Source organism: Panthera onca, chromosome C2 (genome assembly GCF_046562875.1).
Source record: "Panthera onca isolate mPanOnc1 chromosome C2, mPanOnc1 haplotype 2, whole genome shotgun sequence".
In the NCBI taxonomy this organism is placed as follows: domain Eukaryota; kingdom Metazoa; phylum Chordata; class Mammalia; order Carnivora; family Felidae; genus Panthera; species Panthera onca.
In genome coordinates this window covers 95693212-95720814 of record NC_138347.1, presented here as the reverse complement: position 1 = coordinate 95720814, position 27603 = coordinate 95693212, and the positions used below count along the sequence as shown (strand labels likewise).

At 35.5% G+C, this 27603-nt stretch overlaps 1 protein-coding gene across 2 annotated transcripts in view; it reads left to right on the top strand.

Moving 5' to 3' along the window:
• The window catches only part of SKIL (SKI like proto-oncogene), a 29806-nt gene extending 6194 nt beyond the window's left edge, over positions 1-23612 (top strand). For both annotated transcript variants that reach the window (XM_078432166.2, XM_078432165.2), the window contains exons 3-7: positions 12696-12793; positions 14317-14549; positions 17775-18016; positions 18292-18516; positions 19171-23612. In XM_078432166.2, coding sequence (XP_078288292.1) covers positions 12696-12793; positions 14317-14549; positions 17775-18016; positions 18292-18516; positions 19171-19329 — 957 coding nt within the window. In that variant the 3' untranslated portion in view covers positions 19330-23612. The remainder of the gene's footprint in view (positions 1-12695; positions 12794-14316; positions 14550-17774; positions 18017-18291; positions 18517-19170) is intronic.
• The last annotated feature ends 3991 nt before the right edge of the window (positions 23613-27603 follow it).

Below are 27603 nucleotides of genomic sequence, written 5' to 3'. Positions count from 1 at the left end.
GGAAGCTCATTTGAAGAAGTCAATACAGGCTTTCTTTTCTTTTTTTTTTTTTTTTTTTTTACATAGAAGAGTAAACTAAATATATTAATATTTTATGTAAAGAACCTTATGTTTAATGTGAATACTAACGTAGTTCAATACGTTTATACATTGTTAATTTAAAGTATTGTTTTAGATTTAAAAACCAAAATTATGAAACTCAAAAGGCAATTGTTTGAAATGTAGCAACTGTTATTTCCAAGGTTGGAAATTATATTAGTAATGATCACCTAACTATTTGCATAACTAATAGCTCCATTTAATTTGCATAGTTAGTAGCTATATTTAGATGGGAGAAGTAAGTGGTATAAGGTCAGTGTTCTAAGTGAAGAACTGGCTCTGTGTAGAAACTAACGGTATATTTTGAAGCCTTTCTTACTCAGGTCAGGACAAGAAATACAACTGGTTTTAGATCTGCCTAGGTGGCTTTGTAAAATGATGTTCTTAAGCAATTTATTTCTTTGTATCGCCTGAACTTTTTATGCTTTTTTTAGAAATATGGCTGTTGTATTATTTATTTGATCTAATTCTGATTTAGTTGCTCTTACATTTTTGTCTATGGAAAAAAGGTTGCTAAGCAAATTGATCATTTGTAAATAAAATTTGAAGGGTGATGTTTAAGATTATTTTCAAGCACATTGGAAAAGCCCACTTGTAGTGATAGGTGGTTCTTTACTCTTACAAAATGTGACAGAAAATCTTTAAGTTAGAGATGGTGTATGCCCTTATATTTAAAAAAAAAAAAAAACATTTAAAATGTAGATTTTTTAACATTCAGAATTGACTACTCTTAGGTAAATAATAATATGGTATTTACTCTGCTTAGGAAAAAAATAGATTATGATGCACATAAATGACCTAAAGATATCAATTTAAACTTTTTTTTAAAGCCTGTTAAACATTTTACTATTTTTAGTTTTGCATTTTCCTTTCAGTTCCTCATTTTTGTAGAAGTCATTGGAATAATAATAGTACAAAAAAATTCTATCTTGTAAACTGTTTTTTTTTCTGTTTAGGAAGTGCATTTCTTAGTCCAATAAGGTAAGGAAATACACTAGAGAAAATGGGCAACTACAAAGAGTAGTGTTGAGACAAAATGTGTTTCAGTAATAATTGTGGCCAATTTGGTGGTAATTTGTTACATCAGTGATATAGTTTGTATTTTGCGATTAACATAAATTTTGATCAAGTGGGGGTAAGGTTAGAATCAGATGAAGTATTTGTGTTCATATGCACGACGAGTATGAATATTTTTGTCTACTTTTCTGAAATTAATAATTGACTTCATGAGTTTAGAGACCCTTTTTCCTGTTTTCCCAGAATGTAGTTTAGTGCTTGGTGCATCAGAGGCAGTCAATGAAATCTTTTTTTAAACTGAATACATTTTTTTTTTTTTTTTTTTTTTTCCAACGTTTTTTATTTATTTTTGGGACAGAGAGAGACATAGCATGAACGGGGGAGGGGCAGAGAGAGAGGGAGACACAGAATCAGAAACAGGCTCCAGGCTCTGAGCCATCAGCCCAGAGCCTGACGCGGGGCTCGAACTCATGGACCGTGAGATCGTGACCTGGCTGAAGTCGGACGCTTAACCGACTGCGCCACCCAGGCGCCCCTAAACTGAATACATTTTTGAAGAACAACACACTGCATTATATTTTAGAATGTTTGGAGTTTTTGGGTAAAATAATGGTTTGATCTGTAAATAAACACCTGTGATTTGCAAATAAACTGTTGAGTGAGAGAATGGAAGCCAGAGCATTTTGGAAGAGTCTAGAAATGTAGGATGGTACTTCAAACTATTATTAAAACATTTACTAATATGTATTTGGGGACTTTTCCTTTCCCCAAACATCTTCTTGACTTACCTGGAATTATGTGAAGACATTTCTAACACAAATGAGATAACTGAGTAATGGGTTCAAATGTATCCCACTCTTAGTTATTTGTACACAGCTGTTATACTAGTTGGATATTTTGTTTACTTACTAAAAATGAAGTATGCAAGAAGAACATACAAAACAGGTCTATTGTAAGAATTATAAGGACATTTCAATGAAATCTTTAGAATGGCTTTGGGAATAGTGCCCCCTTATGGTTTAGGAAATACAGAGCCTATATTCGTTTTTACCATTAAAAAAATGGTAAAACATTTATAAGTATTAACATTTTTAAAAAGGCTGGTGATAAGTTACAACTTTATTCTTTTTGATCTGATAAATGGGAAAAAATTAAGAAACTTCAAGGAAGAAGAAAAAGGGTATACTTGAATCACTGTGTAGGCAGCCAGCAGTGTTCTCATAGCTATGCATACGTTATAATTTATGCCACTGGGAGAACAAGGAAGTAATCAAGAATTGGGTTAATTTCAATTCCTTTAGTATTCTGGGAAAGGAAAGTGTGGAGCAAAACTCATTTTGTTCAAGTAAAGAGATAGAACTAGTTTGGGAATAGCTTTAGTAATGACTGGAAACTATTCTGTCCACATGCAGAATTTTGGTCTAATGAGGGTTCATAAACTTAAAATAACTTAAGGATTTTATTAGACTGTGAAAAGCAAAAAGAAGATATATAATTAAATTCTAAATCTTTTCTTAAGGTGAAGCTTGCTTCATTCACTAAATTAAGTATTACAGTACCATGCTAGGCAGAAAAAGGAATGAATAGAAAGATATAAATTACTTTAAAACTCATACTGATTTCTAGACTTAGAAGTGGGTCACAGAAATATGTACATAAAGACTAAATGGAGGCTCCTTAGGGCAGGACTTTATCTTCTAGTTTTTGAATCTAGAATGTGGTAGATGTTTAATAAAGGTTTGAATAACTGAATGAAGAGTCTTAACTAGCCCTATAAAGTTACCAGTGATTTTTGAGGAGAAAAAGAGGCTTAGTTTTAAAGCAAAGCAGCATTTTGTTTTTACTTGTGGTATTGAATTTGTTTTGAGATTTCAAATAGCCCTAAAAGTGCGTATTTTGTTTATCTTATGGGGACAAGGAATATGAAAGTTTAGAGGCTCACTAAAGATCATTTTGGTAACACTAGGGCTTTTATTCCATATTAAAAGTGTTTTTGTTGTTGTTGTTTTTTGGTGTGGTTATGAAAGCAATATAGGCCCACTGTAGTAAATCCTAAACAAGTGCAAAGAAGAAAACAAAATTTCGTAATTCATAATTTCAACATAGATGATAATTAACACTGGAGTTTATTCCCTTACACATGTAATCCTTTGTAAATCTGTGCAAATGGCCAGTGCACAAGTGTTATTATTAATACAAGACTAGTTGTTGAAATAATACTTGTGGACCAATTCTAGGATCGCTCACTTAGAGCAAGGTTTTTCAAATTGCAGTTTGTCACTCACACAGCCCTTTTCATCTGGGGTTTCAAGAAAGGAGATTTAAGCCCTACAGAAAATGATCGGAGTGATGGTTTCATCATTTCTTCCAAAGATGGTGTATACTACCATTCTCAAAGCTTTGAAGTGAAGTTAATTCATTGCATACAGTGGATGCCTTGGGGCATTTGGGCTTATCTCTTGAGAACCCCAGTTGAGGGCCAGGAGGGTTATGAAATCAATTTAGTGGGTCACCGACATTAAAAAAATGAAGTAGAGTAAAATAAAAAATAGACTACATTGCATATAGTAAAATTAATCTACATAAAAAAATTAATCTTCATTTTGATATTCTCAACATACATTAATTGAAGGCCAAAATGATCTGAGATCATAATTTTTTATTTTTATTTTTTTTAATGTTTATTTTTGAGAGAGAAAGAGACACAGTGCGAGTGAGGGAGAGGCAGAGAGAGGGAGACAGAATCTGAAGCGGGCCCCAGGCTCTGAGCTGTCAGCACAGAGCCCCACGCCAGGCTGGAACCCATGAACTACGACATCGTGACCTGAGAGAAAATTGGACGCTTAACCAACTGAGACACCCAGGTGCCACAGAGATCATAATTAAAAAAATTTTTTATTAATGTTTACTTATTTTTAAGTGACAGACCATGAGTGGGGAAGGCACCATCATAATTTTTTTAAAAAGCACATATGCTGGGGGGCCCCTGGGTGGCTCAGTAGGTTGAGCGACCGACTTTGGCTCAGGTCATGATCTTATGGTTTGTGGGTTTGTGGGTTCTTCCAGCCCTACATTGGGCTCACTGCTGTCAGCTTGGAGCCTGCTTTGGATCCTCTGTCCCCTTCTCTCTCTGCCCCTCCCCCATTCATTCTCTCTCTCTCTCTCTCTCTCTCTCTCTCTCTCAAAAATAAACATTTTTTGGGGCGCCTGGGTGGCTCAGTCGGTTAAGTGGCCGAGACTTCGGCTCAGGTCATGATCTCACGGTCCGTGAGTTCGAGCCCCATGTCGGGCTCTGTGCTGACAGCTCAGAGCCTGGAGCCTGTTTCAGATTCTGTGTCTCCCTCTCTCTGACCCTCCCCCGTTCATGCTCTGTCTCTCTCTGTCTCAAAAATAAATAAACGTTAAAAAAAAATTAAAAAAAAAAATAAACATTTTTTGAAAAAGCATATATGTTGAAATGGGCTGGAAAAGCAAAACCTTAGATTTATACAGATATTTTAGTGAAAAGATGTATGTGACATGGAGATTGATAAGTTATTGTCATATTAAATGAATTGGTCTCTGTAAAATTGCAGTATAAAAATTTTTATTTTTAGGGGTGTCTGGCTGGCTCAAATCGGAGGAACACATGACTCTTGATCTCAGGGTCGTGGGTTCGCACCCCACATTGGGTGTAGAGATTACTTAAATAAATAAACTTATTATTATTATTTTTTTTATTATTTTAGAAGTAGGAACTTAACAGGACTTATATCAGTTTGCTCCTTTTCCTTCACATTGTGAAGGGAGTGGTATCAAACTACTAACTTCACATGGCTTTATTTCCATAAAGGATTTAAGATAATAGTTGCACATTATAAAAACGTGAGCCTTTGCTTTTGCTGTGAGCATCTTTGAGCACTTATTTAAACTTAAAATTGGCTTTGTGAAATAGGTGGTATCTTTCAGTGTGGGGGAGCAGCAGACATTGCTATATCTCCAGAAGATCTATCTGGTTTTGGTAATTTAGTGGAGGTGCTTAGATCATATTGTTTCAGTTTTGCATTAGGTTGATTAATTCTAATAATTACAATGAAGTGAGGCACAAGATTGAGCCTTAAAATCTCTTAAGTAGCTATTTGCTACCTTGTAACACTATTCCTCTTTCAGTTGTTGAAACGCTCATTCACAACATGTTGGAAGTACTGAGGAAACTTGATCCTTCAGTGAGAGATTCAGTTTCTTTCAGTAAGAGTTGTTGGCAGCTGTGTGGTAGGGTGTCTTTGTGTCCTTCTGAAATCATTTATTGACCACTTGAATGCCTTAGTATTATAATAACACAGCAAAAAGGCCCTGACAGGTATATCCACTTTATTCCTAAGGAATTATTGCTTAGCTGTGTATTCAGTCATGTGTTTAGTAAGGTTGCTAGAGATTTATGTTGGGCTTGTACAAAGTAATGTATATTTAATATACATTATCTTTTATTTCTTGTGTAAGCACATCATTAGAATAGTCTGTTAAATTTACCAATCTGCTAGTCCTTTGTATGCATACTGTTTTAGGAATAAATACCACAATCTAAAAATTTACCTCTTATAGCTCTTTCTAAATTCTGTTTTTAAAAATAATTTTTCCACATATTAAAAAAAATTTTAATGTAATTTTTGGAGAGACTTTGGAAATCCTACCAGTATATGTTGAGGATATTATCTGGATTTCTTTAGTTCATCAATATTTGTCATTTGGATTTAATTAAGGGTCATAATATTAATCTGCTACTATAATTAAAAACTAGAGTATCATCTAAAAGCAAAGTTTATTATTGGAGATAAGTCTAGGAATTGTAAAGTGTTGTGATTTTTTTTTTTAAAGTATAAATTGGAATGTTTATATGTGAATAGCGCCGAGTGGGTAGGATTGCTTTTGTATCCAGAAAGTGGTGACTAAAATGTTTATTGTTTTTTGTTTTTTTTTGTAAATGAAATCAAGTTCTCTAAATTATTTGTCATTGTGAGACTAAAAAGCATTGTACTACCAAAAACACAATAGTTCTTTATTAGGAAATGTGATTATTAAAGGATCATATGTATATAACACAGTAAGTTGAAATTTAGAGAAATTTTTATAAAACATTTCCTAATTTTTATTTATTTAAAATTTACTCTTGTGTACATTTTGGGATTGTTTTAATTTTGCTTTCATAGATGTTATTTGTTGTTTTATGACTTAGAGAAAGAATGAAATAATATGTCTGAAAATTTTCCTGTGTTTCAGATGAGGATGCCATCTGTTCATTTCGCGGTAGATAACGGTGGGGAAGTTGGGCGATAAAAGCATTTAAAAATGTTTAGGGCTCTAACTTAAGATACTAAGTGATCTACTTCTCTCCTTTGCCAAGTAATGTAATGAATTCTATTCTGATGTTTAAAAACACCAAGTAAATAAATTCTTCCCACCTTGAAAAGTGAGATAAGAGGTAATACGTGCTCATATCTTGGTATCTAATTTTTATTCCTGATCAGTAGTAGCAACACTGCTGTGCCATTTAATTACATTGTTCTTTTTTTGAAGACCTAATTTGTATGTTGACACAAATGCAGAATAGATGAGAAAATCTGGCATGCCTGTGAATGTTCTGTTGTATAATATGTGCTTTTCTTAATTGTTTTTAACACACAGTTAGGATAAGTTGTTATAAATGTGTTTATGGCTTACCACATGTTAGATAAAATCAAATCCCAACATTTTATCATGGTTAGCGTTGTATATTTCCCCATCATTTGTATTATTTAATTTGTAGGTCTGATTTCTAAAAATACACCCCAGAGACTGTTGGGCTTTCTGGTACTTCATGGAGTAGAAGGATATTGAATGTGAAAGAGACTATCTTCTTTCTCAGTTTCATGGTAGCACAGTAACCCGATAAAAGGCCACCCTGGGAATTAATGAGCTAAGCTGTCATTCAGGATTCATTCAACAAATATTTATTAGTTCCTTCTACATGCCAGGCATGGTGCTAGGTACTGAAAATACACAAAAGTAAAGAAGATGGCCCTTGACCTAAAGCTGCTGTACAAGCAGAGGCTGGATAGCCACTTGTCAGTGATTTTGAATAGGGAATTCACACGTTGGCTAGGGGACTGCACTAGGTGATCTTTAAAGAGGGTTTCTTTAAAATCCCTAGACTGTGATTCTGTTAGTTGGATTGTGTGAGATTAGAAAATAAAATAAAGGGCAGAAATTAGAGAGGGATGGATATTTAAAATGCTAGCAATTCTTTATGGAGGTATCTGAGGTTTAGAGATAATAGAAAATAGAAATATGTATTGGCTTTGGATCATGAATAAAATAGTAAAATTTAAACAAATCAAGCTTTGAAATTGATCAAAATTGAGTCAGATTTCAAGTCAAGGAGTTCAGAACTTGCTATTCAGGAGATTTGAGATTCCAGATATCTATAATAGAAAAAACTTTTGGGGCGCCTGGATGGCTCAGTCGGTTAAGCTCCTGACTTTGGCTCAGGTCATGATCTCATGGTCTGTGAGTTCGAGCCCTGCGTTGGCTCTGTGCTGACAACTTGGAGCCTGGAGCCTGCTTCAGATTCTGTGTCTCCCTCTCTGTCAGCCCTACCCCCACTCACGCGCGCTCTCTCTCTCTCTCTCTCTCTCTCTCTCAAAAATAAACATTAAAAAAATTTTTCAAGAAAAAACTTTAGAAAATGTCTCAATTTTGGTAATTTTAATTAAAAAAAACTGAGAAGCAATTGATATCTTGGGCAGTACATCCAGAATTATTTGGGATATATAACTGATTTAAAGTGGAGCTTTCTTTATTTTCTAAATAATGAGTTTAACAAGCGACTTCTAGAAAAGAAATTCCGATTTAATTGAAGCTGATCTTCAATTTTTTTTAATGTTTATTTATGTTGACAGAGAGGGAGAGTACTTGTGCATGAGTAGGTGTGGGGCAGAGAAGGGGAGAGAGAGAGAGAGAGAGAGAGAGAGAGAGAGAATGAATCCCAAGCAGACTCGATCCACACTCAGCACAGAGCCCGACACCAGGCTTGATCTCATGACCCTGAGATCATACCTGAGCTGAAATCAAGTCGGATGCTTAACCGGGTGAGCCACCCAAGCACCCTAGCTGATCTTACATTTCATTGATTTGTTACAGTGAGCTTATCCATGCTTATTAACACCTTGTCATACAGTGTTTTGGTGAAAAATGTTCTGCCTAAATGAGTTTTCTGGATGATGAAGCTACTCTTTTCAGCACTGTGTTCTTAAAAACTTTAACCTTTTTCCTGAATTCTAAAATGTCTTAAATAGTTTTCAGTCTTTCTAAGTGGTAGGTATGTATGTATACAGTGTAGTATTTATATCTGGTATAAGTTATAGAATATAGTTTATGTCATGTTAACTCAAGACTTTTTAAATATCAGTTTCTGTGCTCTGTTGTGAAGGTAGGGGACAAGTGAGCTTTATTAAATTATTTGCCCTGGTCTGTGATAAAGCCCTTAGATTGTCTTGCTTTTTGAATTAGTGTTTGTGTTTGCATTTTGTAATTCTTCTTAGGCTGTCGATTGTCACCTGGCATCTATTATTTAGTATCGTTGTTACCAGCAATATCCTTTCTAATTTACTTGTAGAACTAAGTTATCTGAGAAACTATGTAAACAAGAGATTGGCTTATTTTATAAATAAACATATGATTTTTGCCTCAGATTCTGAACTTTAGAATTGATCAGGATTGTGAGGTTGTTGTTGTTTTGTTTGTACTCTTGTAGAGAGCCTAGGGTCCCCTCACTGAATACTCAATTCTTAAATCCTTTGAAAATCTCTTTATTTCCCCTAGTCTTGTGGTCTTGTTAGTTTTTCAAATTACTTGTTCATTCTTTTTTTTTTTTTTAAGTTTATTTATTTATTTTGAGAGAAGGCATGCGCTTGAGCGCCTGCAAGCAGGGGAGGAGCAGAGAGAGCAGAAGGCTAGAGAATCCCACGCAGGCTCTGTGCTGCCAGCGGGGCTTGAACTCACTAACCGTGAGATCATGACCTGAGTGGGTCTTCATCTCATGAATCGTGAGATCATGCTTGAGCTGAAGTCAGGTGTCAGATGCTCAACTGACTGAGCCCCTCAGGTGCCTTCCTTGTTCATTCTTAACCAAAATGTTGGCCTCCTACAAATAGAAGTTACCATATTTTTATTTTTGTGGATTAAAAAAATTGTTTTTAATGTTTATTTTTGAGAGAGAGAGAGCGCGCGTGTGTGCGTGCGTGTGAGTGGGGGAGGGGCAGAGAGAGAGGGAGACACAGAATCTGAAGCAGGATCCAGGCTCTGTGCTGACAGCTCAAAGCCTGATGCGAGGCTCGAACCCATGAACTTCAAGATCATGACCTGAGCCAAAGTCAGACACTTAACTGACTGGGACACCCAGGTGCCCTGTCCATGTTTTTAATTTTGGCTTTTAATTGGCCTTAAATCACCTCCTGATTGATCAAGTTGTGTAATGTTTGCTCCAAAAGCTGTTTTCCTTTTCCTTTTTGGCCCATTAACAAAATGGGTAGTGGGTTGTCAGGTTTCTTCTGAGTTTCTTCCCCCATGAGTGAGATCTCCCCAGTCAAACCATGGACAGTTTATGAATTAATTTTGCTTGAATCACAACTGCTTAGCATCTAGAGATCTGTTTCCCTTCCATTTTGTGTAGTTTCTTGGTTCTGAACTGGAATATTGGGACATGAGGCAAAATAGTTTTCTTGGTTTCTTGGTATTTGGTGGCTGTCCTCTGAGTGCTGTGTTTATGAATTATTGGATGATGGCATCATTTCCCACACACTTTACCCAGTTGCAGAAGTGAATGGAGACTCTCAGAGGCAGTGTCAGAAGAATATGAAGCTCTCCTTTTTGTCACATCCTTCTCCTCCTTCACCTCATTCTTAATTCCATTCTCTCTTACTCCACTGGGTTTGTCTGTTAGCCTCTTGTTTTTGTTGCTCACCCAAATACTGCCACCTTTTAGCTCACTCCTCTACCAAGTGAGTCTTGTTCCCCCTTTAATAAGATACTCTTTTCCCACAAGAGCAGGGTCATTACTGTAATTTGAATGGTGGTGGTGGTGGTGGGAGTGGGAGTGGTAGTGAGGAGGCCATGTGAAACAAACCAAATAAGGGAGAAGTTAGTAGCCACAGGTTATTCTTTTCTGTTTCTTTTCTTTTCTTTCTTTAAAAATTTTTTTTTTAATGTTTATTTATTTTTGAGAGACAGAGACAAATCACGAGCAGGGGAGGGGCAGAGAGAGAGGGAGACACAGAATCCAAAGCAGGCTCCAGGCTCTGAGCTGTCAGCACAGAGCCTGACGCGGGGCTCGAACCCACGAACTATGAGATCATGACTTGAGCCGAAGTCGGATGCTTAACCAATTGAGCCACCCAGGTGCCCCATCTTTCTCAGTTTCTGAACCTCACTTTTCTAATGTGTAAAATGGAGATCATGATACCTACTTAATATAAGTTATTGTTAGAATTAAGTAGGATGTATAAAGTTCTTATCAGGTAGATGCTCATTAAGTAGCCAAAAGGGTTTACCTTCTTCTTTGCCTTTATTCACAGGTACAGTTTATGAGGAAGTATGGTTTACTGATAAGTGTTAGGCAAAGTAGTTTAGCTTGGCAAACTTTTGTGGTGCTTGTGTGTTTGTTTTTTTGTGATGTTTATTAGAGATCAGTTGCCTGTGAAAGGAAGGGAGTAGGGGCAAGACTGGGTAGAGGGAAGGTAAAAATGTGCAATGCAATCCCATCACTGTTTCATCCAAGTTGGTAGGGAGCTGTGGAGTGAATAATGCCCATTTGAGTTGTGCCATAATAGGATAAATTGGCTGCTCTTTGGACTCCTACCCCCCTCACATCAGTCACCATATTAGCTGCATGACCCGGCTTTGAGAAATTTCCTCACAAGCATGGGCTGCTCAGGTACTATGCTGAATTCTTGAGGTAAACCCTCCACAGATCTGTGGAGTTCTCTCTGGGCACCTTTCTCTGTGCTGCAGACTCTATTTGCCTTGGTCTTTCTGGACATTCTACTCCTCCACTCAGGTTACTCTGTGAGGCTCTGCTTGGGTTCCCTTATCTTTTTAATTTTTTTTTTTTTTTTAACATTTCACTATACTTCTTTTATTAGATATCTACCTATTCATCCCTCTATCAATTCACTTTTCTTCCCCTCCAGTTTTATTCAGAAATAATCGATATCATCACTAAGTGTAAGGCATACAGCATGATAGTTTGATTTGCATGTGTTGTGAAGTGAATTACCACAGTAGGTTCAGCTAACATTCATCCTTCTAGTGTAGTCTGTCTTGGTTTCTGAGGTGCGATGGGGCGCTTCAGCTTCACCACCCCCATCCCCTGTGTTACAGCATTCTCTCACTGGTGACTTGCCCTTGAATAGATGTTAGTTATTTTTCTTGCGTGTGGCGGGGGTGGTGGGGCAAAGTCAGGAACAACCTATGTTGCCATCTTAGTGACCTCACTCCCCTGGCAAATATTTGTTGCTATAGAATGCCATCTAATCCATTAACAAATACTGTAGGGAAAGGGTATATTCTAGCTGATTGTAGCAGCAAGAAGGATCGGAACTTACCAATGCTGTACATTTGTAAGGTGCTATTTAAAATGGATTTAAAAAATAGATTCCAGCAGTGCCTGGCTGGCTCAGTGGGTTAAGCATCTGACTCTTGATTTCAGCTCAGGTCATGATCTCACAGCTGTGAGGGAATCTGCTTGGGATTCTCTTTCCTCTCCCTCTGCCCCTCCCTTGCTTGCACGCTCTCTCTTGCTCTCTCTCAAATAAACATTAAAAAAAATAGGGGCGCCTGGGTGGCTCAGTCAGATAAGCATCTGACTTCAGCTCAGGTCATCATCTCATGGTCCATGGGTTCAAGCTCCATATCAGGCTCTGTGCTGACAGCTCAGAGCCTGGAACCTGCTTCAGATTCTGTGCCTCCCTCTCTCTTTGCCTCTCCCCTGCTCATGCTCCATCTCTCTCAAAAAATAAAATAAACACTAAAAATTAAAAAGCATTTAAAAAATAGATTCCATAAGTATGAAATTTTATGAAATCATTTCTGATAATCCATGTTGAACATGCATACTGAAACTATTTCTTTTTAAAAAATTTTTTTTTTTTTTTTAACATTTATTCATTTTTAAGAGACAGAGACAGAGCATGAGTTGAGGAGGGCAGAGAGAGAGGGAGACACAGACTCTGAAGCAGGCTCCAGGCTCTGAGCTGTCAGCACAGAGCCTGACACGGGGCTCGAACTCATGAGCTGTGAGATCATGACCTGAGCTGAAGTCGGACGCTCAACTGACTGAGCCACCCAGGTGCCCCTGAAACTATTTTTTGAAAGGATGGTTGATGTTGTTTTGAGTGACTAGATTTGGTACTTTAAGGACAGACTGCCTTGTAAGAAGATGACTCTTAAATAATGTAACTCTTACTAGGGTTCTCCGGAGACATCCTATGGCCCTATCTGGTTGACACACAAAATTAACCATCACATCTTCCTTCAATGAACTTTTTCCCTTCTACATTTTTCTACAGATAGATACATCATCAGGAATGGAATTACAGTCATGGTACCCTGTTATAAAGCAGGAAGGTGACCATGTTTCGCAGACACATTCATTTTTACACCCCAGGTGAGTGGGTATTGGCTCATTTGTTTGTTCGTTTGTTCATTCATTCATTCATTCATTCATTCCTTCAACATCTATATGTCAGGTACTGTTCTAGACTCTGCCAATTCATTATTTAGTTTTAGGCTTGTTAATAAATGAATTGTAAACTGTGTTGAATATTTGAGATAACCATTTCTTGGTGTGTATGTTCTTTCTAGGAAATCATCATTTCCTTTTCACCCTGAAGTAAACATTGAAAATTTTCCTTTAATTTCCTTCCTTTTAAGAGGTAAACCAACTCTTCAAGAGTTTGGTACGCAACTTTGATATTTTACAAGGAAATTTTTTGAAATTTAGAAGTTTTCATAGTAACCATATCCCTCAAAATCCAGTGTTCACATTTTCAATAAAAATCCACCTTAGATTATAAACTTTTTCTTTGTCGATTTCTAGATTTTTATTGCTGTAAATATATATTCCCCCTCCCCACCCCCCCCCCCCCAAACACAGTGATGAAGAATCTCAGTCTTACATTTGCACAGTTCCTACCATTCCTATTGTGTTGAAGTAACTCTTTGGATATTATTAAATCTGTCCGTTTTCTTAGCAGAATACTGAGTTTTCATCTGCAGAATTCATGTGATTGGTAAAGAGGAACAATATAGATTACTGCGTAAAGAAAATCAGATGTAAGAAGAGATCATTAGCATTTAGGGAATGAAGTATTATGTTAGTTAAATGGTTGCATCTTTTGGCTAAAGGTTATGCAGATTATAGTTAATAGTATGGTACTTCAATATCTAGCTCCAGTTTGTTCCATGGGTCTCTCAGGTAATCTGCAGAAAATTCTATGTGAGCTTTGAGCAAAATTGGTAGTCATGCCTTCAATCTTAGTTTTGTGCAACTTACTATTGAATTTTTATCAAATTAGGAAGTACTGAAGTATTTTAGGAAGATCGCTCTGTGGGGTTTGAAACAAGTAGGACTTGTTGCCCAGTAGCGGTGTTCAGACTGCTATAGAAGATGGGCCCTGGGAGCTCCTGATTGGGCCTGTGGTGAATCTGGCTCTAGCCTTATAGTGTGGAACTGTGGAACTGAATCAGCCTCTCTATAACAGAGCAAGGATTCCTTGGCTTTGGATGGGTGGCAGGCAAGAAAATGGTTCTCCAAGTAGTATATGGTCTGTTTTCTTTCTAGCATAAGCCTTACCTATTTAGGGCTATTAAATAGCTCTAAAAGTGCTTGATGCCTTTAATTCTCAGGTGGTTTTGAGGGAAGGAGATGAGACTAATTTTCTTTCCCTGTGGGTATCTCTCTGTGCTTAGAGATTACTTTTTGCAAAATAACGAAAATTACTCATAATTTTGCACTTACTGCCTAAAGTACTGAATTTTTAAGGAATTCTTTTCTGTGACCCTTATTTTCTGAGTTGTTATGTTGTCTGTTTTAATGTAAAATTTTTTAATGATAGAAATAGATTTAATGTATTTTGTTTTTTTACCCAAGTGTAATATGTGTCTTATTTTGCCTTTCTCTGTCTGTAGCTACTACTTATACATGTGTGATAAAGTGGTTGCACCAAATGTGTCGCTTACTTCTGCTGTATCCCAGTCTAAAGAGGTCACAAAGACAGAGACAAGTAGGACCGTACCAAGACCATCAGAGAAGCCTCATAGTAGTGGGAAACATCAAAAAGTGGTATCGTATCCAGATGTCTCACTGGAGGAACAGGAGAAAATGGATTTGAAAACAAGTAAAGAATTATGTAGCCGTGTAGGTAAGTACTCAGAAATTATTTTTTGAAATCAGATATCTAATTAATCTGTTTTTTCAGCATTTTCAAAGAAGATTTCTAGGTAAGAGAATGTTCCAGATAATTGAAGCTTTTATCTTGAAAAAAAATGTACCTTTCAAAACTCTGAGTTTTTTTTTTAGCACGGTGATAGCTATTGCGGCTAAAGATACAGATATGTGGACTACATGGTTTCATACTGTGGGTGATTTTTGTATGACTTTTTTTTTCCCTTTCCTGCCTTTTTTTTTTTTTTCCTGTCAGTTTTTTTCAGAAGGTCCTTTTTAATTTGCTGTGAGTGGAGAAAACATTTACTAATGCTAGGACTTAGTACATAAGAGTAGTGAGGTGTAGGACTCAGGGAAACTTAGTCATGGGATAAGCAAGGAGTGAAAACTCATAGCTGTGAGTGAGAGCCAAGCAGATGGCATAAAAGCAGAATGCTGGCTGGACATCTTAAAAAAATAAAAGAGCTGCCTATTACAGTGGCTTTTAAAGTGCCGTGGACCAAACAAGACATATCTGTACAAATGCTGCTTCTTTTATCCTCTTTATAGCAGCAGAGCTTTGCTTACAGCTTAGGCAAAGTGTGATAGTTGTTGCAGCTTTCCTGGAGTAGTTGAAGATTCTTGGGGTCAAGGGGGTTTCTATACTTTAATTTTGAGATTTTTTTTTTTTCAACGTTTTTTATTTATTTTTGGGACAGAGAGAGACAGAGCATGAACGGGGGAGGGGCAGAGAGAGGGAGACACAGAATCAGAAGCAGGCTCCAGGCTCCGAGCCATCAGCCCAGAGCCTGACACGGGGCTCGAACTCACGGACCGTGAGATCGTGACCTGAGCTGAAGTCGGACGCTTAACCGACTGCGCCACCCAGGCGCCCCTAATTTTGAGATTTTTAAAATTCAACTTTCTTTGGATATAAATATGGTAAATAATAACCGGTAACATACTAGTAAGTCTTATTTGCAGTATATCTCCCAAATTAATTCTAATGACTTGTAAAAAATTGTTGGGATATAGTTCATGTACCATAAAATATACCTTTTTAAAGTGTACAGTTTTGTGACTTTCAGTAAATTCATAAAGTTGTTCATCAATACACCTATTTAATTTCAGGACATTTTTCTCATCCCCAAAAGAAACCGTGTAATCCATTAGAAGTTACTCCTCATTTTCCTCTTTCTCCAGCCTCTATTTATTTTCTGTTTTTATAGATTTGCCTATTCTGGACATACCATATAAAAGAGATCATATAATATGTGACCTTTTATCGTCTGACTTCTCACTTTGCATAATATTTTCTCAGTCGTTGTAGGATATTTTAGTACTTGTTTTCTTTTTATGGTTTAATAATACTCTGTTGTATAGATAAATACCACATTTGGCTTGTCCACTCATCAGTTGATGGACACTGAATTGTGTCCACTTTTTTTTTTTTTTTTTTTTTTAAGTAGGCTCCATGCCCAACATGGGGCTTGAACTCATGACCCTGAGATTAAGAGTCTCATGCTCTACTGAGTGAGCCTGCCAGGCACCCCAAATTGTGTTCACTTTTTGGCTATAATGAATAATGCTGCTGTCAACGCTTATGCACACATTTTAATGTAGACATGTTTTTTCATTTCTCTTGGGTATATATTTAGGAGTGAAATTACTGGATCATATTTAACATCTTGAGGGACTGCCAAACTGTTTTTCAAAGCAGCTATACCATTTTCCTTCTCACCAGCAGCTTATGAGGGTTCCAGTTTCTGCACATCTTTGTCAACACTTATTGTTGTCTTTTGATTATAGCCATCCTAGTTGTTGTAAAGTGGTATATCATGGTTTTGATTTGCAGTTCTCCAATGACTAATGATATTGAGTACCTTTCCATGTTTTATTGAATCTCTTCAGATCCTTTGCCTATTTTTACTTTGGATTATTTGTCTCTTAACTATTGACTTGTAAGTGTTCTTTATATATTCTGGATAGTAGACCCATATCAGATACATGATTTGCCATTCTATCAGTTGTCTTTCATTTTATTGTTGGTGTTTTTGAAGCACAAAAGTTTTAAATTCTGATGAAGTCCAATTTATTTTGTCTTTGATTGCTTATGTAGATGTTATTCTCAGAAACCATTGCCAAATTCAAGATCACAAAGATGTGCATATAAAAGTTTTAGCTCTTACATTTAGGATTTTGTTCCATTTTGAGTTAATTTTTACATACAGTGTGAGGTTCAACCTCACTCTTTGTATATGAATGCAGTTGTTCCAACACTATTTGTTGAAAAGACTGTTCCCTCCTGACTGAACTGTTTTGGTGCCCTTGTCAAATACCAGTGGCCCATGAAAGTATGGGTTTATTTCTGTATTCAGTGTTTATGCCAGTACAGAGTCTTGCTTTCTGTAGCTTTGTAATAAGCTTTGAAATTGGGCATTGTGAGTCCTACACATTTGTTGTTTTTCAAGATTGTTTTGATTATTTTGGATTCCTTGCATTTTCATATGAGTTTCTGAATCAGCTTGTCAATTTTTGCCACAAGCCAGGTGAGATTTTGATAGGAATTGCATTGAAAAAGTAGATCCCCTTGGGGAGTATTACCATCTATCTTAGTCTGTTCAGGCTGCTGTAACAAAAATACCATAGACTGGGTGGCTTATACCACAAACATTTATTTTTCATACTTCTGGAGGCTGGGAAGTCCAAGATCAGGGCATCAGCAGATTTGGTGTCTGGCAGGGCCCTGCTTCCTGGTTCATAAATGTCTGTGTTCTGCTCAGATACATGATGGAAGTCCTCACATGATGGAAAAGGCAGGAGAGGTCTCTGGAGTCTCTTTTATAAAGGCATAGATTCCATCATAGGTCTTATGACCTAATTATCTCCTAAAGCCCCTGCCTCCTATTACCATCATTGGGCATTAGTATTTCAACATACTGAATTTTGTGGTCACTGACATTTAGTTCATGGCCCCATCTTAACTGTATTAAGTCTTCCAATCCATGAACATGGGGTGTCTTTTCATTTATTTAGGTCTTTAATTTCTTTCAATGATACTTTGTGTAGTTTTCATTGTAGAAGTCTTGCACTACTTTTCTTAAGTTTATTATTTTATTATTTTTATTTTATTTGCAAATGAAATTTTTTCATTTGTGGATTGTTCTAGTGACTTTTTAACAGTGATGCTCATTTTTTGTTACCTCATTTTTGCCTCTCAAAGATCCATCAGTCTCAAATAATTCGACAAGTAAAAAGAAACCCGAGTCTACCACTTGCAATTTCATCAGAGACACAAGCAAGACAGGAATTGACCGTGATATTGTTGCTTCATCGCCACTTCTTGTCAAAGATATCATTTGTGAGGATGATAAGGGAAAAATCATGGAAGAAGTAATGAGAACTTACGTAAAACAACAGGAAAAACTGAACTCAATTTTGCAGAAGAAGCAACAACTTCAGATGGTAAAATCTAAATGATAGTCTATTGTGAAAACAGGCTTTTGCATATCTTTAAGAAACAAGGGATTGTAAATGTGTTTAAGATTGTTTAGAGTTTTATTACTCATAAGCAATTTTCTTTTAAATTTTTAAAGATGTTTTCAAGATAATTACTTCTATATAAAACTGATACGACAGCTGAATATTAGATGTTTTCTGACCTATTTTTTTTCCTGCATTGAAATTTTTAACATGATGGAAATAAAATAAAAATTGTATTGTAATTCTTCATATTACAGGAAGTTGAAATGTTGAGTAGTTCAAAAGCTATGAAGGAACTCACTGAAGAGCAGCAGAATTTACAGAAAGAGCTTGAATCTTTACAGAATGAACATGCTCAGAGAATGGAAGAATTTTATATTGAACAGAAAGACTTAGAGAAAAAATTAGAGCAGGTAATGAAGCAAAAATGTACCTGTGATTCAAATTTAGAAAAAGACAAAGAGGCTGAATATGCAGCACAGGTAAGAATTGCTCAGTTTGTATAATGTTGCCCTTTCAGTGTGGAAATTGAGGTTGTTACCTTCTTTATTAAAGAAGTTACTTTTTATCAAGCTCATTTCATTGGGCAAGATTTAAAAATAGATAATTCTGTTAAACACAAGTTTAAGCTGTATCATCCAAGATGGTTTTTCTATTTTGATTGCTTTATTAAACTTTCATTAGGTTTTTGTAGTTGCCCAAAATGCTACTCATTAGCTTTTGAATAGCAAATGTTACATTATCTTAATATAGAATATGGGCTTTCACATCAACAAATTAACAGACATGAACTGTTGCCCACTATGTTCAGAAGCTCTCGAGCAAAAATGAATAGTAGCTCACTGGGGAAGGTGATCAAATAACCCTTACCATGAGCAGGCTGTGTGAGAGGTATATCAAAGTGTAGGGCATAATGAAAGTGCTCTAGGTGTTATGTTAGTTCTCTTCCCTTTGTTTTTCTTTCAATTCAATGCTATGTCAGAGTCCGACGAATAGTATTAATCAAGAGATTGTAATATGCATGAAGTAGTTCATTTTGTAAAAAGTAATTTGAAAGCAGGTCTTTGCCATGATCTGAGGACTAAATGGAAAAACAAAACTGAATGAAAACTGACACAGTCTTTTAAATCCCACAGTTGGCAGAACTGAGACAGAGATTGGACCACGCCGAGGCTGATAGGCAAGAACTCCAAGATGAACTCAGACAGGAACGGGAGGCAAGACAGAAGTTAGAGATGATGATAAAAGAGCTGAAGCTGCAGATTTTGAAATCATCTAAGACTGCTAAAGAATAGAAACCTTTAAAGAGATACGTCTGTGTTTCCCAACAGGGTTTATTTTTGTTCTTTCTGTGTGTGCTTTGATTATTGAATTCTGAATAACTTGTCTGCATGAAGATAACTAGGCATTCTATCCATTTGTAGATCAGAGAAAGTGATTATATATTAGTACATAAATTTTTACATTTTCCAAATGAATGAAAATGTGTGTTTCTTTGTACTTTTTTTTCAATTGGCTTAGTGACAGTAGTACATGGTTTCAGCTGTTAGATAATCTGCCTAGATTCTGTTGCAAATTTAGCAGTTGTACACTTTTTAAAAGCCGCATCGTGTGATGGATAGTTGTGGTCAGTTTTGTTATCCATATTTCACACTCAATTTTACATACATTAGTGACTTCATATTTCAGATATATAGAGCTATTGAAGGAGTTGAATCTCCATTTTTTCATTAACACAATCTCCCTTCTAAATTGATAATAGTTTTACTCATTATTATATATAAAATTTGCTTTTATTTGGTTCATATTAATGAATTTCCACCAGTGCTTTTCTTTTTAATGTCTCCTAAGAGACATTTTGTCAAAAGAGGAATTTCATTGACGGGGTTATAGCACACCCCATAGGCATAATGAGGAAGGATAACATACTTTGTCATACGCTGCTGTTAAAACACAAGAAGTGGTTGTAATTTGTTTTTTGGTTAAATGTGGTTGTATTTAGAATTTTTTTTATGTAGCAACTTTAGAAGAGGGAATAAAATGTAATAATTTTTGAACTTTTGTTTATGTTGTTAATAGAGGTGTGAAAATATTAATGTTCTTGAGAAAAACTGATACCATTGATGTATATCAGTTTGTATACAATCCATAATCCTCCTGTACAGTTTTTATATGTAGTTATGGGTCTTACTGAAATTTATATAATAGATTTGTTTTCCTTAATGGGTTCATTTTTCCTTAAATTGTAAAATATTAAATACCTTGAAGGTTATTTTGGATTTTTGTATGTTTAAATGTTAAGTCTTACCAATATTTGCACGAATGGACCATTTTCAATTACTACTTAATATCAAAATCAGGAATTTACAGTCACCTGATAGTGTATGAGAGGTTAATATAGGGAAGTTTAGTTACCTGCTACTAAAAGGTTTTTAGATAATTTTTAGAAGACAAAGAAATTCCATAGTTTGGGGGGAGGACAAATCTTCTGCACTTTTTTTTTGCACAGAAAAGTCTGTCATTCTTTAATGGCAAATTTCATATTCTTTAACTCTTGGCTTAAAAAAATACTAGGTAAAGTTCTTAGTATGCATTTTTTAAAGGAAGTTTCCTGAAGTTACCATTTACTGATATTATTATTCCAGTAATTTTATGTTTATGTTCTCATGTAGGGTACTGTATGAAATTACTTGAGAGCTAAATTTATTTTTGAAATAAATCAGCTAGAGTTAAGGTTATATACTATTCCCAGCATAGACGATAGATGCTCTACTGGTATAGAACTTCAAAAATCAGTAGGTTATCATTCAGCCAGTTATTTTCGTATTTTGCTTAATGGTACTTACATATCCTAAAGGAATTTTTGTACTTCTCAAAGTATAGTTTCTTTACAAGAGTGTGATCTAAATGTGTATTTTCTATTTTCCATTTAATTTTACTATATTAACCCTGCAATTTAATTTGTTGATTCTTGGAGTCTCTTCAAGGAGGAACAAATGTTAAAATGACATACAGGAGCAAATGTTAAAAATGATATAATCTCCTAATACCTTTTATTTGGATCTGGAGAAAGAAAAATCATGAAGACATTTTATGATAAAGTTCATTTCAGTTGTGTCACAGTAAGCTTTTTGGGAGATAAACTCAAGCCTTATAATTTCATTTTTCTAATTTATTAAAAAATCTTTGTGCTTATGGTACATAGTAAATGACAAGCTTACTTAAGTTTCAACCCAAAAGTTCTAAAACAAATTGCGATTTGAAATATTTTATTTTAAAATTCTAAGCAGTGCTTAAACACCTTTAAATTATCATAAACTCTTGATGTTGAATTGAGTAAAGAAATATTTTTTCTAGTCCTTTGCATAAGGAAAATTTGCCACATGAAATTGTATAGTCTTCATTTTCCAGAAGATACATTGATGTGCCATAGGTTTACGTCTGTCTTCCTTGAAAATATAGCTTTTTAGTCAATTGTAAATATTATGCCTATTCTAGTTAAAAGTAATTTTAAGTTAAACTGCACCACATAGCTTGAAAATAGATTTTGTAATACTTTAAAAGTGGCCTCTGCTGAAATAACCTTATCCATATAAACTTATTCTTCTATACTTTGCATGCTCATTTTGTGTGTTGGTTGCTAGCTTAAAGTTTGTTTTGGTGTTAGTTTTTGTGTGCCAATTCATTAGACAAGCAGAGTTTTCCTCAGACTTTGTAATATTATTCTTTTTAGGAAAAATATAAAAATATTTACTTTAAAAAGCTGCATTAAAGAACGGCCTAGCAAAAGTGCTAGAGGATCTTAAGGAAAAAAAGATAGAATATTAGCTTACTGGGTGATGGGTGATGTTTAATTTGGGTGATGATAGTTTCTATTCTTTAAATGTTACGAGTAAAAGGTACCAAATCTATAAAGGTAGTAAATGTAAAACCTGCTGTCATTGAGGAAGCTCTAAACCACCCTGATTTCACAAATGCAACTTGTAACACTATCAAAAGATTTGACCAACCACATAAGTTTGGCTTGTGCTTTAGTTCTGTAAAGCATATTGTTTTGCTTGAATTTCTGTGTCCATGAGAGTCGGGATGTTTTATGCTTCTTGAACTAATTTTATAACATATTTAATATATTACCAATTGAGATATAAAATCATTTGTACATATTGAATTAAAAACCAGTTGCTAAAGTAGGTGAAATAGATTGAGTACAATGATATTCGCAGGTTATCCATATGTTTCAGAAGTCATGACCGAACAACCAATTCCTTTGCACATCTATGACTTCTGTTTGAAGGAAAGTAGAATGGTAAGGAAACTCGAGTAATATGATGTGCGTGCAAGATATTTCCCTAAAGTTAGTTGTAAAGCTGATGCTGAAGGTTTTTGATCAGCTTCTAATGTTTTCTTCTCAATGACTTCTGTTTTGATTGCATAGGGGAAAATCCACATTTTCATTTGCTCTTACGCATTTAATCTGCACGACAGGACATTAAAAGTCAATATAATGAAAAGTTGTGCTCATACTGTACATCTATTTCTGTGCTTAGAACTACTTGTTAATTTTTATTGAAGCTGTCAGCAATAAGAGACACATTACTGCTGTATTATACGTTGTGGGATTGAATAAACAGCTTAAATTTTTTTTTTCTATTATAGGATACTGAAGCATTTCCATTACTGGAAGAAATTTGTATGGGTATTCTGTATTGCGTCTTTTTAAAAGGACAGTTTTTTTTTTCTTTCTTTTTTTAAATTTTTTTGTAAAATCTTTCCATTTTAGATGGCTTCTAAGCTGCATAATGCAACCTGGAGCCTTTTTCTTTAGTAATAGACTTAAATGTCTTATATAGTGCTACTGTTTTTGAATTAGAAAATGATCAAATGTAAAAACTGAAATTTAAAAATTAAGCCCAGAAAACAAAATAGTGTATTTAGTTGAATGTAAAAGAAATTTGTAAGATTTTTTCTTCAATATAGATACCTCACTTGAAAATAAAGCACAGCATACTTAAAGTAGTTCTAGTAAAAACGTCCTGCTAAAAGAATTGCTTAATCTAGGACAACTTTGGGGGGAGTTATAGTTTGGGAAACATAAAATACACTTGCTTTTAACCATCCTGTTAGAAGTATTTGCTTATCCTGATGATTTTAAGCCAACACAGTAGTCTTAAATTATTTCTGAATTTCTAACCTGTCTGTGAAAGCAGTAAATGAAATACCTGTTCTGCAACTATTGAAACAAGTTGTTGACTATACTGACTATAATTCAATTTAAAATTTTGCCAATGATGTACAGTTTTATGGTTAAAATTGCTGTGGTTGGTTGCATCACATGACACAAAACTGTCCTCTACCTCACGTGAAATAAATATTTTATATGGTTTTACTATAAAACAAGACTCATCTATCTGGTCACTTAGTTTACAAATTTTGAATTATATTTATTGAAACATGACATACTGTGCTCTCAGCTTATACCTCAATCGTATTTTGTGCTGTTTTCCATTTTCATGCCTTGTAAATAACTTGTATAGATTGTGGATTAAATTCTGAATAAAAACTTTTAATGCCAATGAAACTGATTCAAGCTGTCTTAATATCCTGTGTGAACTCAACTTTCTTGTCTCTTAAGATTGACATATTCTCCTTTTGTCCTTTAAAGTTTATTATTCGTGACACACTAAATGATTAACTTGAGAAATATTTTTAAGATTATAAATTAAGACATTTAAAAAAATTTAACGTTTATTTTTGAGAGAGAAAGAGAGGGGGAGGGGCAGAGAGAGACAGAGACAAAATCCGAAGCAGGCTCTGGGCTCTGAGCTGTCAGCACAGAATCCGACATGGGGCCTGAACTCATGAGCAGTGAGATGGTGAGATAGTTACCTGAGCCAAAGTCGGATGCTTAACTGACATGAACCACCCAGGTGCCCCTAAAATAAGGCGTTTTATGCAATATTTCAGGTGCAGAACATACCAGCATTTGTGATGATTTTCTTTCATGATGTATTCTCTTGTTTTCACATCTTTCCCTTATTCCTCTACCCCCACCTCTGGTATTAGTGGTTTATGACAGCATAACAAATTACTCCCAAATTTAGCTGCTGGAAATAACATTTCACACAGTATCTGAAAATCAGAAACGCAAAGGCAGGTTAGCAGGGTGTGATGGTTCAGGACCTCTTAGTAGTGTGCAGTCACTATGTTACCTGGGGCAGAAGTCATTTGGGAGCTTGACAGCTGGAGGATCTGCTTGCAAGTTTATTCATATGGTTATTGACAGGTGTTCAGTTCCCTACTGTATGGACCTGTCCATGGAGCTCTGTACAGCGTGGTAGATGGCTTCCCACAAATGAATGATCCAAAGGAGAGTAAGAATGATGCCAGTTTTCTTTCGTTGCTTAGGCTAAGTGAGTCCCAAGTCCGGCCCATATGCGATTGGAGAAGATTACAGAAGGGTATGGAATACCAGGAGGCAAGGATTACTGAGGACCATTCTAGAGTCTGATTACCATAACTTCCCAAATTTTTTGTGGCAAAATACACATAACGTAAAAGTTAACATTTTGACTATTTTTAAGAGTGTAATTCAGTGGCAATGGGTACGTTCACAATGTTCGACTATCACCACTATATTCAGACTTTTTCATTATCCCAAACAGAAACTATGTACCTATTAAACAGTAATTTCCCCTATGTTTTCTTCTAAGATTTATATTGTTTTAGCTTTTCCATTTAGGTCTTTGATCCACATTATGTTACTTTTGTATCTGATGTCAGGTAAGAGTCCAATTTTATTCTTTTGCATATGGGTATCCAGTTCACAGCATCATTTATCGAAAACTGTCCTTCCTGTTGAATGGTTTTGACACCTTTGTCCACAATCATTGACCATATGTGTGAAGTTTTATTTCTGGGCTCTCTCTTTTATTCCACTGGTCTATGTATCTGTCCTTATACCAGTATCATACTCTTTTGATTACTGTAGCTTTGTAGTAAGTTTTAAAATGAGGAAGTGAGAGTCTTCCAAATTTGTTCTTTTTCAAGATTGTTTTGCTTATTTTGGGTCCCTTGATATTCCATGTGAATTTAGGGTGGGTTCTTCTATTTTTACAAAAAACACCATTGAAATTTTGTTAGGCATTTCACTGAATCTGGATCACTTTAGATGGTATTGTCATCTTAATGATATTAGGTCTTCCAGTCTATGACCATGGGATATCTTTGCATTTATTTAGGTCTTTAATTTCTTTCAGCAATGTTTTATAGTTTTCAATGTACAAGATTTCCCCCTCAGATTTATTCTTACATATTTTGTTCTTTTTGATGCATTGTAAATGGGATTTTATTAATTTCCATTAAGATTGTTCATTGCTAGCTTGTAGAAAATGCAATTAGTTTTTGTGTATTAATTTTGTATCCTGGAACTTTGCTGAATTTATTAGGTGTAACAATTTTATCATGTGTGGAATTTTTAACATGTAAGATCGAATCATCTGCAAACAAATAATTTTACTTCTTCCTTTTTAATTTGGATGCTTTTTATTCATTTTTCTTGCCTAATTATTCCAGCTAGAACCTCCAATACTATATTGAATAGAAGTGGTGAAAGCAGGCATCTTTGTTTAGTTCTTGATCTTGGAGGGAAAGCTTTTAGTCTTTCATCATTGTGTGTAATGTCAGCTGTGGATTTTTCATATACGGCCTACTTATGTTGAAAAAATTCCATCTATATCTAGCTTATTGAGTGTTTTTATCACGGAAAGGTGTTGAATTTTGTCCAATACTTTTTCTGCAACACTTAAGATGATCCTGTGTTTTTTTTTTCCCCTTCTATTTTTGTGATGTGTTACATTGCTTGGTTTTCATAAGGTGAACTATCTTTTGCATTCCAAGAATGAATTCCATTGCTCATGGTGAATAATCCGTTTAATATGCTGTTATTTATTTAAATGAAATATATTTGACACACAATGTGTAAATTTAAGGTGTACACTATGTTAATTTGATACATTTATTTAGTTTTTAATATGTTGAATTTAGCATTTTGTTGAGGGCTTTTGCATCAATACTCATAAAAGATATTGGTCTGTAGGTTTTGTTTGTTTTCTGTAGTGTCATTGGTCCTAGTATTGGGATAATTGTAGCCTCACAGAATGACTTAGGAAGTGTTCTCTGTGCTTTGATTTTTTTTTCTTAAGATTCATTTTATTTTTATTTATTTTTTTAAGAGAAAGGGAAAGAGTGAAAGTGCAAGAACATGGAGGAGGGGCAGAGGGAGAAAGAACCTTTAAAAAAATTTTTTTGAAGTTTATTTATTCTGAGAGAGAGAGAGAGAGAGAGAGAGAGAGAGAGAGAGAGAGAGAGAATGCACGGGAGAAGGGCAGAGAGAGAGGGAGAGAGACAGACGGAGAGAGAGAATACCAAGCAGGCTCCGCACTGTCAGTGTAGGGCTGGATGCAGGGCTTGAATTCACGAACGCTGAGATCATGACCTGAGCCAAAATCAAGACTCTGATGCTTAACTGACTGAGCCACTCACGTGCCTCAAGAATCTTTCTTAAAAAATGTTTGTTTGTTTATTGTTTATTTATTTTGAGAGAGAGCACGAGCTGGGGAAGGGCAGAGAGAGAAGAGTGAGGATCCCAAGCAGGCTCTGCATTGCCTGTGCAGAGCCCAATGTGGGGCTCAAATCCACAAACCCTGATATCATGACCTGAGCCCAAATCAAGAGTGGGACATTTAACTGACTGAGTCACCCAGGCACCCCTGTGCTTTGATTTTTTGGAAGAGTTTGAGAAATACTGGTGTTAGTTCTTTCTTCAGTGTTTTGTAGAACTCCCCACTGAAGCCATCTGGTTCTGCACTTTTCTTTGTTGGGAGTTTTTTTGTTTTTGTTTTTGTTTTTTTTTGTTTTTTGTTTTTTTTAAATATAATTTATTGTCAAATTGGCTTACATACAACACCCAGTGCTCATCCCAACAAGCAACCTCCTCAGTGTCCATCATCCACTTTCCCCTCTCCCCCACCCCCCATCAACCCTCAGTTTGTTCTCCATATTTAAGAGTTTGCCTCCCTCCCTCTCTGTTTGTAACTATTTCCCCCCCTCCCCTTCCCCATGGTCTTCTGTTAAGTTTCTCAAGATCCACATATGAGTGAAAACATATGATACCTGTTTTTCTCTGACTGACTTATTTCACTTAGCATAATACCCTCCAGTTCCATCCACGTTGCTTCAAATGGCCAGATTTCATTCTTTCTCATTGCCAAGTAGTATTCCATTGTATATATAAACCACATCTTCTTTATCCATTCATCAGTTGATGGACATTTGGGCTCTTTCCATAATTTGGCTATTGTTGAAAGCCCTGCTATAAACACTGGGGTACATGTGCCCCTATGAATCAGCATTTCTGTATCCCTGGGGTAAATTCCTAGCAGTACTATTGCTGGGTCTTAGGGTAGTCCTATTTTAAATTTTTTGAGGGACCTCCACACTGTTTTCCAGAGAGGCTGCACCACTTTGCATTGTTGGGAGGTTTTTGATTAGTGATTTAATCTTACTAGTTA